We start from the raw sequence: 14,604 nt of genomic DNA on the forward strand, positions 1-14,604 counted from the left end.
CAGAATAACCTTGCTAAAACAAAAGGATGAGTTAAACTTAAGAACTTGTAAAACTGATTTTTTGTTATAAAAGCCCCCCAAGGATAAAATGAATATGGAAGATTTGAAGTTTACTTCTAATCTTAGCAATTTTGTGACTAACCCAGTGATGTCACGGGGGGGGGTGCAGGCCACACCGGGTGATGCGTACAGGAGGGGTGATGCACACTAGAGGAGGGTGACATGCTAAAATCGCGGTGGTTAGGAATAATACCATCGTGTCATACACCAATCGATGTGGAATTTACAGCAGAATGCAACTAAACAAACCGGAGTGAAATATCTCGTTTCTATCAAAAGTTATGGCCAAAAAAACGGAAAATAAAAAATGCATGGAGCCCTATGGAAAGTGAAACTGAGCCCTATCGTGCGTTTACTTGTGAGTAAGTGAACTTGCCTTAGTCCATTGGAAAGGGCAGGCTGGCAGGAATCCAACGACACAAGAATGGTCCCGATCCAATGAATGCAGCCCCCAAACACACCCAAGAAGGAAGTCCACTCCCTTAGCTGGCAAATATATTGAGGCATATGGAAAGTGAAATGAAGCCACACAGTCGCATTTACTCACAAATGTCAGCAAATGTGCCTTAACTCCTGGTCAAGTCAGGCAAAGGGGAATGTAAAGGTACCAGAATGGTCCCAATCTCATGAACATGGAGCTCAACAAATGCTCTAGAAGGCAGCCCCCCACCAAAAAGGATAAAAACAGAGGCTTCAGCTGGTAAGGTAAACTTTTTTCTTTTCTGGACTTGCAAGGCCAAGCGGGTCCCGACAGTGATGTGGTTTAAACATGAGAATTTTAATTGATCTGGGCACTGAAAATCTTACTGATCTTTTTTTTTGGGGGGGGGGGGGTATTGCAGGCAGGCTACAGAGAAAATTCACTTGGAGGAAAAGGGCTGGTTTCCCCTTAATTATTTGTTTTACTTTAATTATTTATAATAATTTATTTTAATTTGCTTAATTATTTCACTTCCGGCCATGACATAACTTCCAGTGGGTCCTGGAAAGATTATCCTTCTAAAAAGTGCGTCCCAGTGCTAAAAGTTTGAGAACTGATGCAGTAAGGTGTTAGTAAGTTGACACCCTCTGGGGGGGGGGGGTGACACCACTAGTGACCAAAATCACTAAAATCATAGTTTGGAGGAATAATATCATCATGTTATATAGCAATCAATGTGTAATTTCATGCAGAATGCAAAGAAACAACCTGCGTTGAAATATCTGTGTTCTATCAAAAGGTACAGCCAAAAAATCAGTGGGGGTGAGATGATGGTACATCGCCATGCCCACCACCCGGGGTGCCACCCACTGCATGGGGAACACACTAGCCTCCCGCACCAGGTGGCACAAATTCTAGTGACACCACTGCACTAACCCCTGCTTATCTGGTAATATTTTTTGTGAATATCTCAATTCTTAAGAACTTGGTTTCTTTGATTCCTCATCACATTTTGTTTTATATTATTTTATATTATATTTTACATTATTGAGCACTTGCTGTCATAATTAAAATCTATAGTCCACCCTCAGAGGCTGATGGAAAGGGATACATTCCCGAGGGCCCTGGTTGATTTTCCTGCAGCTGTTCCTGTCAACACCCTGGAAAATCGCTAGAATAGGAAAATGACAAGGATATTATACATCACTCCTAAGTGTCCTGAACGCTTCTGCGCAGACACTCAAGTTTCCAAGCACTAAAAGCCTTGGCGACTCAAACATGGTGCCCAAGACCAAGGCCACCCCGGTGGCTTAGATAGGGGGGTGAGTTGGGCAGAAGGATGCCCAGTACACCAACAGGTACAAAGAAAAAGTGCAAATGAGAGCAACTAAGATGATTACTGGGCTGGGGCACCTTCCTTATGAGGAAGTTTGGGCCCTTTCAGCCTAGAAAAGAGACATCTGAGGGGGGACATGATTGAGACATACAAAATTACGCATGGGAAGGATAAAGAGGATAGAGAGATGCTCTTTACACTCTAACATAACACCAGAACCAGGGGACATCCACTAAAATTGAGTGTTGGGAGGGTTAGGACAGACAAAAAAAATATTTCTTTACTCAGTGCGTGGTCGGTCTGTGGAACTCCTTGCCACAGGATGTGGTGATGGCGCCTGGCCTGGACACCTTTAAAAGGGGATTGGACAAGTTTCTGGAGGAAAAATCCATTATGGGTTACAAGCCATGATGTGTATGTGCAACCTCCTGATTTTAGAAATGGGCTATGTCAGATGCAAGGGAGGGCACCAGGATGAGGTCTCTTGTTATCTGGTGTGCTCCCTGGGGCATTTGGTGGGCCGCTATGAGATACAGGAAGCTGGACTAGATGGGCCTGTGGCCTGATCCAGTGGGGCTGTTCCTATGTTCTTATTAACAGGAGCCCAATACTGCCTCCAACACCCAGCTTCAGAAGTAGGCTTTCAAATCCAATGATTGCTGGACTAGACACCTCAACTGGGGTATGGATTCAGGACAGACTATTGCAACTCCACCTCCTTGTCCCTGCATGTTGTGGTTGTGGCAAAACTGGTGGGCGGAGCTTTGACAGTATTACTCCTCCTGCTCCCTTCAACCAAGTATCAGTGATACAAGCCAGATCAGCTTCCACATTCAAGTTAAAGCCTTTGCCATCCTAGGAGGAATCCACCTAAGCTTAAATTGCAAGCTCTAGTAATCCTGCTCTTTGAAAAACGTGCTGCTGTTCACCACTGTCTCCTCATACTGCCACTATTGCATCCTTTTGATTCCCAGTCTTCCCAAAGAGCAGTCAAGGATTTCCCTTGCTGCCCTGTGCAGGAGTTAGAAGGGAATTGCCTTCTAGGTTGGTTGTTGCTATTACTGTTTCACATTGCTATCACCCAATGATCAATGAGTGCATCCTACTACACAGTCAACTTGAATGCTAGAGATCAACTCGCAGCACAACATTACCCTCTTACATTTACATGCTGCTGGGCTGCTGAAAATTACTATTCCTTGTTAGTGAGTGTTTGTATTAATGCAGTCCTGTCAGATGTATAATCCCCATTACATATACAGCTATCAAGACACACAATAGGGAGCTGAAAATAGAGGGGGGTTCTATCATGCATCTGTTTGATTAAGGTACATGGGCTGGTAGGCTATGTATGTTCCGGGGGTGGGAGTTTGACAGGAATTTTCTCATAGCATTTCAGTAACTTTTTCGCTATCCAATTGGAAGGTGAGTTTTGCCTCTATGTACCATTGTACGAAAATATTCACCCCAGTTAAGGGTGATAGAAGATCAGGTTTCAATTAGTACTTAGAAAAATCTGCTTGCTATTTTATACATGGATACCTGTCATGAATATGCACAGTTTAGGCCTAGTAGCATGTAAAGCCTGAACCAAGCTAAACCAGTAACAAAGAAGTGGCTTGACTAGATGGGCCTATGGCCTGATCCAGTGGGGCTGTTGTTATGTTTTTATGTTCTTATGTTCCTAGCTGCAAGGAATTTACAACTCAATGGAAGGTGAAAATGTAGCACCTAAGCAGACAGAGAGGCGCCCATGAATCTCCAGTGGGGAGGGGTAGAGCTAAGAGGACTAGCATCCAGCCCAACTTCAGGAAGATTTTGGCCCCAAGGGTCTCTGATTGGACAGTTTAAATGAGTACAGAGTCACCTCAGACCTGTTAGCATGAGAAGTATAAGGACAATGCCCAAGGGTTTTTGTCTTTTGGTGGAAAAGGTTGTGGGTGTAAGACTTTGTCTGAGTCTTTGTCTTTTGGTGGAAAAGGTTGTGGGTGTAAGATCCTGCAGGGAGAGCCTGTTCCATCAAGGCAATGTGGCCTCATAGGTAACTTGGAGGAAAGATCTACAAAAGAAAGCTTATCCAGGTGAGAGTTAGGGAATAATAGAGATCGCCAGTTAGTTTTGTTATTTTAATGCTGATATGTTTCCTAAAAGTTTTGTGTCGCAATTTGTGTTTTGAGCAAATGCTCAAAAGGCATTTGCTGCCTTTTGTAACTTATGTAACCCTATGCATTTAATAAAGTAAAAATCCTTTTACTAAGTTGTTTCATTGTCTGTTGGGGACAAAGGTTCAGAATCCTGCCTAGCCGTTCAGCAAGCTACCAAATACTCATTGAGGACTAGTAACTTGAGGACTGAGGCTTTAATTAAAGAAAGTGCTCAGTGCCTGCAAGGGATAGAATTAAGCCTAGAGGGTCTCAGTGTCCCTGGACTGAGACACTGGCACATACAGGGTGGTGGCAGTACTACCGAACAGGGGTCCTTGAGGGCTCTAGGGTTCGAGAACCTAGAACTCTGAGCACCCCAAACCCCTGGCAGTTTACGACAATACCATTTAATCAATGTCTGCCTTTGCTCTACACAGTGCTTTAGGAAAGGCCAATAGCAAACATACACAACAGAAATCTACTCATCTCAGATGCTAATCTGTGCTTAACCTTCTCTACAGCTTCCATCACCCCCTTCCAGCTGGATTTTGACAGGTTAAGAAGTATCAGACTGTCACAGTTCTTCATTCTGAATTGCGTGTACAGTTTTTCCATCTATAGTATACTTGAATAAGAATCAGAAACTTCCATTTTTCTTTAAATTCAAGACTTCCTTCCATTTTAATAAAAATGATCCTGCCAGTGTCCTATACACTCTGAAAATATTATTCTCAAGATGACTTCTAACAAAAAATAAACATTTTCATTAAATTTCTCTTTATATTTTACAGCCTTATATCGACTCCAGATATATAGGGATTAAAAAGTACCCAAGAGAAAACAACTTTTTAACAGAGATCTTTAAAATTACATTGTCAGATTTTTGTCTTCTTAAATCCATCAGAAGGGGATTTAAACAAAATTATGCAGGGTTAAGAGTATTTTTAGAATTTTGTTCCTGCGCAATGTCCTCACGCAGTCAAGCACTGGGACTTTAAAATGCTTTTATGTCTTTCACTAGGTTAATTAACCTTTTTTTCTTTTAACATTCTCATCACCCTTCCTTAGACATCTTTCCAAATCATTAAAGCAAGTAGCAACAGACACAGGAAGGACCCAGTATAAACAGGGTACTCATATTACAATTTGCTATCCTGATGTTTGCTAAGATTTGAACTGATGCTTGTGAGATGGACCCACACATGTAAGCTGAGTAACCCACACATGTATAACTCAGTTTCTCTGTTAACTGAGTTATACATGTGTTTCATAACTGAGAAAACTCAAAAGCATTTGTGTGTGTGAGTTTCTCTGTTATGGAATCCAAGAGTGAGATAAAGATATTTTTAATAAGTAAAAATAGATTGCCCGCAAAATATAAAACTGCAAGGCAATCTGAAGAAACGGGCAATCTATTTTTACTTATTAAAAATATCTTTATCTCACTTGGATTCCATAACAGAGAAACTACTTAATATCATCCCAACACAATGCCACTGTAATGGTCCTGATCTGATGAATGCAGGCCCCAACAAACTCATGAGAAGAAAGTCTCCCTGTTGCAAGGTGCAAAAACCAAGATGTTACAAGAGATCTCAGATGTTGCACGGTAATCCCAGGTTCCAAAGCAAACTCAGAAGGCAAAGGTGATCAAATCCAGGCCTTTATTGTAAATTCAAAGTGAGAGAAATCACACCAACGTTACGCAAAGCTTTAAGAGAGCGTGTGTACAAGTCAGAAGTGGAAGTAGAGAAGCGAAGCGAAGCCCAGAGTGCCTTCTGCAGCGCACTTTTATAACAAACTGGGGTTCCCTCCTCGAAACACATTCATGGAGACAATTCATTGGTCCCTTACACATTACCAGTTGTTTGCTCTGTACATCTCAGTCATACATCATACAGATTTGAGCAGGCCGTAGGTGGTACTGCAACCCCTTAGTTCAAAAGCTGACCTCACCCATAACCATTGCATGACTTTACTGTGGCCTTCATTTGCAGCCTGTGAAATGCAACATACTTGCCATTGACATCACGGTGTGTGTGTTCATCTAAAAACTGCTGCGAAATGATTTTCTCTGGGAATCTGACCTGTGAACCTTGAAATGATTTTGGTGTGTTCTCTTAAACCTTTTACTGCTGTTAGGCTAACGTTAGTTACATGTGTTAATGCACCAAAACTGGTTTGAAATGAAGAACAAGAAATATAAGGAAACTAAGCTGACTAATATCCTTCTATGAAAGCTGGCATGAATATTTGCTTTCTAGCATTTGCGTGCACTGCCTAGTGCTCCGAAAGTCTTCAAACTGGACGTTTCTGAACTTAAAGCCATGCTGCTGAGCCTGTGTGTTAAAAAGAGAAACTGAATTTTAAAAGCACACAGGAAAGATTTTTTTTCCCTGTGGTCTGAAAACAAAGACTATTCATTGTGCCTGCATTCTTATCTGTTGTGAAAGAACACTGCGGCACGCTGCCAAATCCCAGCCAAATGCTTGTGAGAAACCGAAACCGTCCCTTTTACTCTTCCACTGCAACCTGCTTGGACATTTCCTCCTTACAACTTACACATACAAACTAATCAAAAACGTACGTTTCAGGTAAGCATCCTATACCATAACTACCAGGTTTACCTTCCAACATCCCCACTCCAAGCTGACAAGAAAAATGTATTGAGACCTATGGAAAATGAAACTGTGCTGTATGTGCGTGTTTACTTGCAAGTAGGCAAACATGCCTTGGGTCTTATCAGAGGCCAGACAACGAGGAATGCAAAGCCACTAGAATGGTCCTGATCCAATGAATGTGGAGTTCAACGAACACTCCGAAAGGCAGTTCCCCACCACTACAGTGCAAAGGATAAAAACAAAGGCTTAAGAACTGGTAAAGTGAAACTTTTTTCTAGTCTTGTAAAGCTAGGTGGGTCCCAACAATGTTGTTTTTAAAAGTGCATTCCGGTGCAAGTTTGGGAACCAATGTCTTAGAGCAGTGGTTCTCAAACTTTTTAGCACCAGGACCCACTTTTTAGAAAGACAATCTGTTGGGACCCACCAAAGTGATGTCATTAAACTGGAAGTGACATAATCAACCAGAAAAATGTTTAACACCCCTAAATGACAAAATCATATCAATCAAATAAATTAAAAGTTTACAATAAGTGTATGTTAAAACATTTATTTAAAATAAAGAAGAACCCTTCTAAGCAGTGCTGATCTGTTTAAAAGAAAATTCCTGAAACATCCCAAAGGCTGCAATCCTATCCAGTTACAGGAAGTAAGACCTTCTGACTATCAATGTTATAAGCATATACATAGTAGCCTGTTAAAAGTACAGATCTGTAACATTTCCCCAAATGTAGTCACATACTACGGTAGCATCAAGTCTAATAGATTAATAATTAAAAATACACATTGAAATGAATGGGGACCCACATGAAATTGGCTTGCAACACACCTAGTGGTCCCAATTCACTCTTTGAGAAACACTGTTAGAGCAGGGGTGTCGAACTCAATTCATCCTGGGGCCACATTGGATTTATGGCACCTGCTGAGAGCCAAACTCCAAATGTGACCCCCGGAAGTGACATGAACAGTGGAAGTGATGTCACAAGTGACATCACTTCTGCGTTTTCAAAACATGTGAAAAACCCACCTCCCTGCCCAGCTACTTGCTGCCCCCTTGCTCTGTTGCCTCCCCCCACCTCAGCCCATCTCCTGTTCACCCCACCAAGCCCCCAATAACTCCCCAGCACCAGAAGCAAGGGAAATGAGCAGGTAGAGGCTGCATTTGCCACCCCACTTGCAAAAAGTTTGGGTTTTTTTTCTCTCAAGGAAAAAAAACTGAATATTTGGTAAGCAGGGGCAACAAATGTAGCATCCCTGGTCCTCAGAATTCTCCTCCAGACATGACCAGAGTGGAGCTCTGGACATGGTCGGCGCGTGCGGGGGTGGGGCAGCCCTGGAATTCCCCCAGAGCATGTGGGCTGCCCAAAAAGTCTTTGCAGGCTGCATCCAGCCCGTGGGCAGTATGTTTAATACCCCTAGTTTAGAGCAGGGGAGGGCAACATTTGTGACCCTCGAGGACCCCCAATCCAGCCTGCAGGGAGCCTCCAGTCTCCAATGAGCCTATGGTCCATCAGACACTGTTGGAGCCCGCGTTGGCCCGCGACTGCTTATGTCTCCATGTGTTTCTGGCTTGGTATGAATGTTTTCACTGCTCAAGAGGTGTGTGGAAAAAAGTTCATAATTCTCATGTGGTTCTAAATGCCTGTATTATAGTTTTCATGTGAATTATAAATAAGCTCAGTAAAATTCATTCATTCATATAAGTTCTGTCTCTAATGTATTCATTTATATAAATTTATGTAATTTTATTCATATTTGAAAAGTAAATTCTTTTTTTCCCTTGGCCCTGACACAGTACCAGCGAGATGATGTGGCCCTCCTGCCAAAATGTTTGCCCATGCCTGGTTTAGAGTATCATATTCTATATAAGAAAATGGAGGAATACAAGAGGATCAAAATATTACAGAACCTAGTTTGACAGACCACAAAACAGGACATCTCTCTCCTTCCATTACTTCATGAACTAGGTCCACCTTTACTACATCCACTGACCACAAACTCACCCAAGTAATGGGCTTGAGCTTTCCATCTTGTCCATCATCATTAGATAAGAATGTTAAGAAAAGCCCTGCAATCTCTGGGAAAAGCCCACAAGCTGGAGAGAATGCATACTTCTCTCTTGAACCTGGTGTTCAAAGGCAGCTTGTCACTGAGCCTGGAGGTAGCACACAGTCATCATGACTATTGACAGTTCATCAAAACACTTCTGGTCAAGCAAAGCATTTATGTCATTGAGGTTACATGTTTAAAACAGTTGAAATTTCCAGAATAAAATATTACATACTGCAGCTTTGTGTGCAAAATAATGTGAGAAAAAGATGCAGAAATATGAGTGTCATCTGAAAGAAGTTGATACATATACAGGTGTGCGAAGTTTAACAATGGACCACAAAATGAAGGACCACATATATGTGGTCAAAGCTATATATATATATATATATATATATATATATATATATATATATATATATATATATATATATATATATATATATATATATATATATATATATTGGTCAAAGCACAACAAAGAGGCTCTTAATGAGGCAATCAAGTCTCACATAGCCTGCAGCAGAGTGTCTGTTTACAAAACAAAGGCACTAAATTGGATGGAATATTCACTTAACAACCTAACAGCATAACAATGGGGAACGTATCCCCAGTTGTAAGGCACACTTGTAATGCCTTAGCAATAGGAACCAGCATTTAAAAAAATAGGACTAGTTCTAATTTGAAGGTAACAAATATACAGTACCATTGGCTGGTCTACCCTATAATTTAGGATTTCAGTCTTGGCTTAAAAGAAGCACTAATCCTTTTAAAGCTACATATATTGCTACATAGTTTATATATGCTACATATTAAATTTCCCTTTCCAATGGCAGATATTATACATTACAATATTCATGAGCAGCCTCAAGGGAAACCTCAACTAAAAAAGCAATCTGTGTCCAGTAACATTCTGCCAACTGGGCATTGTGGTCAAACTCATTTCATATCCAGAGGGGAAAAAGGGGGTGAGCACTGCAACTAGAACAGAGCCACAAGGCAGATGGCCAGTTTTATTAATCTGACCTTATTTGTCCAAGTCCAGATCAGGAGGACTGTTAAATGCACGCTTCAGAATAATCCACAAGTCCTGTAAATCTTAGATTTGCATATTTAAGATAGGAACGCCAAGAGATCTGGTGTTCATTAATGGTTTCTAATCATTCCTGTGCAACAACCTTAACTATAAATTATCTAGGGTGAAAACAGAGGGAACTTTGAACATTCTTCTGTACACCTGAAAGCATCTGCTCCTCAGGGTTAGGAACTTTTCATTCACTACACTTAATAACTGCATGGAAATGTGTGGCAAAAAACAGAGCCTTTGTGTATCATCCCCCATGATCTCAGATGACAAGATGCAGCACAAGCTTCATCTCTTGCTAATTAAATGAATCAATTAAGAGACTATTGTTGCAACTGTGTAACTGCTGTTCTATAGAGGCAATAACAACCCCACAGGGAGGTCTTTTACTACATTAAAATGCTGTCCTCCACAACTCCATCTGATATTATTAGAAACAGTTATTTGCGTCTTGCTGTCATATTAGTAGCAGCAGCAAATTATGGAAATATGCAGACCAGAATGGTCCCAGTATGAGATCAGGTTTGGTTTTCAGCCTCCAAGGGAACAAATGCTGAAAATTCCAAAGTTCCCCAAAGTTCATTAATGGAGCTGATAAATTTAGCAGCACAGCAGCCATTTAGATGCTAGGTAAGGGTCACACATTTGCATACTTTCCTGCTAAGCTGATACAATTCAACGAGATAAATTATCATATTAAGTTTACCCTCCTGAGTTAAACTGATGGAGTTCAAAATTGTTTTCGATGGTTGTCATTAATCGCTGTTACATCTTAAATGCTTGCTTTGAAATCTAATTGTGATGGTGTGCCAAGGGTCATATTAATAGCATTTTTAATGCTGAAGCTTTGTAAAACATGTTTATTTTACTGATATCATCACTGAAGCAATGAGAAATGAAGTATATTTATTATCAATTTAAAAACTTAATTTACTTTGAGAGATTTAAATTAGGTTTCTCCACCTCATTTTGATTTTGCTTCATTAAAATCCCTTATTAAGCTTTATAATTGTATAAATGAGTATTTTCTTAAAACTCTTGAGAAAATGTCAAACCTACAGTTGTGAAAACCCTATAAAGTGGGGTGTCCACATTGCATTCTTTTAGTTACTGGAGAGGTTCAAACTATTATAAAGTGTGACAGAATTCAAGACCATATGATGTTTCTAACATTCTCGAAACCAATGGGTTGTATCCAAAGTTACCCTGATCACATAAGGGGTCTTGCACATGTGAAAGTGAAGGTTCTTGTGCACAGAAATTTGAAGTGGATCCTGATAAAACTAACAGAACTATCAATACCTCCTTATTACATAATTTCTTCCATATGCGTTAGTGCAAATATTGAAGAACAGTGCAGAATGTCAGTGTGTATGCTTTTTCTGCATATGCTTCTTAGAGTACAACCCCATTATATTTTAGTTCTATTCACTATTCATTACTCACGAATGAGTGCAACAAATCCTCAGCAACCACTTCTATGGAAAAACAGCTGCAACCTAGGGCCAGGTTAGAGCAAAAAGGGGTGACTACTTTTTAACCCTGTACTTGCCCCCAAACTTCACCAAGTTGTTTTAGCTGAAATTTAATAAGATCTCAAATTTGGCCATTGGAATACAGCTTCATCTTTAGAGAATGACAATAAAAAGAGGAAATGTTTGGTTTCTCTAAGTATTTATCCACCTTCTCAGTTTACCCAATGGTCAGGACTTATATAAAAAATAAAGCAGTAGCAGATTTTTTGCTGTATAATTTCAGAAAACACATGCAAATGTGCATGCACCCAAACTAGCAAAACAAGCAATCAATTTTATCTAAATCTGATGCCTCCATTACAAGCAGGATGGCTTTCCCTGAGAACAATCTTAAAAATAAGTGTCTGATTAAAGTCAGCCATGTATCTGAAATGAAAATGTATCATTAAACTATTTTAATTCTTAAATTAAAAGGATACAAATCAATTCAGATCAAGTTACTGAAGAATATATATATTTTTTCTAAATCTCATGAATCAATTACCTAATCAATAGAGGAAAAAGAATTGCCACTGTTGCTATTGTAGTTTTTATTAAATGTATTTTAAAGTTTGGCTGAAAACTGGAGAGACTGACAGATACACACCCCATTGGCTGACACAACTGGTCTGCTCTATCAGCTACTGTTGATGAAGCTACTGCTTTTTGAGTTGGACTTCACTGTCTCTCATGCTTTTCTAGAAAGATATACTGCCAAGCTGCCGGTTGCAAAATTTTGTCAGGCCTTTAAAGCAAAAAGGTCACAATATTTAGGTGAGTGGGGTAGTCTTTTCCTCCAGTGACAGCTACCTAGCTGGATTCGCACTGTCTCTCTTGATACATCTTCTGTCATTCTACAGACTTAACATGAACCTTGCACCCCAACCTAAGGAGTCAGCAAGGGCCTCTGTTGAGTTTCTACAGAGCTCTGTGAACAATGTAGATGGGCTGCAATTTCAGCACAATTGCAAAGGGGAAAACTTCTCATCCCACAGGGTTCATAATTTGCCTAAGCGCTGCATTTAAATTTCACCCATAAGTATGAATGACAGGCATTTGTTTAGCAGACAGTATAGTATCAAGTCCATCGCTCAATGTTCAAGGTCACTTGAGGTAAGAGGGCAAGCTCACCCTGTCTATGATGATCGACTGGTGCAAGAATCAAGAACTGCCCCCCTCACCCCGATCCTAACTGCAACTTTCAACTGTGTCAGAGATTTAAGGTCTGTTTTATTCCATAAACACTGCAGAAGCCATTAAGATATTAGCAACTCCTTCCAGATGGCTTTTCTATATAAGAAATCCGTGTGTCTGTATGTAGACAGAAGAAATGCGCATACATTTGTGCCTATGTATTTGTTTGCACACATAAACACAATTTGATATCACTGATTATAAGACAATGTGGTTCACGTACTGTAAGCAATCTTACCATCTTTTCATAGGTCTCAGTTCTTGACTAAGAACATGTCTGATAATGACTTTCAGAAGAAGGTGAAGAATTAACACTCAATTTCTGTTATACAAGAGGTTCTTTCCCCCTGAATCTCTTACATCAAGGGCTGTCCACAAAAATTATGAATGACATTGACATGCAACAGTAACAAAATAAAAAACTAACACTAGTAGTTAATGTGCTCAATTTAAAAAAAAATTCTTATATCTAAACAAGAACATGCAGTGGTTTTTAGTACTTACCACTGTGCCAAGGAACTGAATGCTAATATTTCCACTTGCATCCCGTGAAAGACACTGGAAGAAAACATGTGCAACAGTATTTAGACTATGTTCCTTTAGGAGAAGCAAATGTTTTTCCCCAAAATATGACTTCTGAAATTACAGGCGTAATTTATAAAATATACATATATTTTAGACAAAGCGAGTAACCTCATTCAGTCTGCCCAAAGACCTGAAAGTAATGGGTGATGCATTACACAGGAAAACAACATGCTTCAGCAGTGCCTTTGGGCCTTTTTTTCAAAAAGACTTCAGCTAAGAAGAAGCATCAGGACCATGAGAACATAAGCCTTGCTGGATTGACGTGTACCTCATAGTGGCCCACCAGATGCCTCAAGGATCACTCAAGGCAACAAGATACAGGCTGAGTCTCCTTACTCAAGAGGGTTCAGTTCCCAGAACTGAGGTGGATGGCAAAAATCACATTAAAGCAAATCCATTTAAATAACAATGTGCCTTTGTTAGGTGATTTAAAAACAGCCTTGCTGACCTCTGTGATGTATGACAGAGTCATTAGGCAGACAATCTATCAATCAGTTTCCCTTCAGGTGCTTAGAAAGATTTCACTCTGAGCAGGTGACCCTTCCCTTTGAAAGAAGGCAAAGTGATTATCTTTCTACCATGTGCTCATTCCCCTGGGGGCTGGGGATAAGAATAGGCCCTCAGTTTGGCTGTACTTGTCGTAAGAGGTGACTAAACAGCCACCGGGTGGATGGGGCTGTCAGCCTGGGAAGGCAGCTCATCTGAGAGAAGGAAAACTCTGACCCCAAACCTCCACTGCCTTGTGGCTACATCCAGTTATGGAAAAGGCTTCAGGAGTCAACCTCGAGGCAAAATCAGGAGCCGGAGTCCCTGAGGCAGTTCATGGCTGAACAATGTCACGTTCTGGCAACTCCTGCGATGCCGCTGGAACCAACCGTATTGGCCTCTACCTTTCCATTGGACCATTTCAGCGACGTGGAGAGGGGGGATTTGCTGCATGGATAACAGCCTATCCTCCATACCTACTTTACCCAGGCTTCGCGCACTGGAGAGGACACTGTTCCAGAACCACCATTCAGAGCGCAATACCATAGTCTTCTGAGACTGAAGGATGCTAACAACAATGTGCTCAGGGGGAAGGGAGGAGTTGCTTGCCTTGAAGTGAAGCTATTCTAAGTGCCTGGAGAGAGAAGGATTGATGGATTGTCAGCCAGTTGCCCACTCTAGCATTAATGAGGTTATTGTTAAATGACTTTTTCCTTTTAATTGAAAGGGCCCTTCTCATGCATTGAGATAAAACCACAGGTGAAAAATCTGTGGACAATTAGATTATACCTGTACCTCTATCCTGTTGCCACTCCCTTGCAATAATAATAATAATAATGATCAGCTTCAGCAACATCAGCATGAGACAAACTGACAAATTTGCCTGGGGCATATGTTAATGCCTAGCACTCTAACATACCTATTAAATCTGGGGATATGTTTTAATTCCATCTTCCTGCATTTCTACATTTTTTCTAACCCATTTTTGGCCAGCCCACAGGTGTACACATTTAATCCCTATTGCTTATATGTAATGTTGGGCAGAAATGGATTAAACAACTGCAACCAGCTAAAAGAATTTAGAGTAAAACAAACTAGATCTTTCAACAAGTA

At 40.5% G+C, this 14,604-nt stretch overlaps 1 protein-coding gene across 1 annotated transcript in view; it reads right to left on the reverse strand.

The window, feature by feature from the left end:
- The window catches only part of PCCA (propionyl-CoA carboxylase subunit alpha), a 276,404-nt gene that overhangs the window by 67,633 nt on the left and 194,167 nt on the right, over positions 1-14,604 (reverse strand). Inside the window, exon 20 of the mRNA XM_066620028.1 lies at positions 12,925-12,978. Coding sequence (XP_066476125.1) covers positions 12,925-12,978 — 54 coding nt within the window. The remainder of the gene's footprint in view (positions 1-12,924; positions 12,979-14,604) is intronic.

Source organism: Tiliqua scincoides, chromosome 3 (genome assembly GCF_035046505.1).
Source record: "Tiliqua scincoides isolate rTilSci1 chromosome 3, rTilSci1.hap2, whole genome shotgun sequence".
Lineage (NCBI taxonomy): Eukaryota > Metazoa > Chordata > Lepidosauria > Squamata > Scincidae > Tiliqua > Tiliqua scincoides.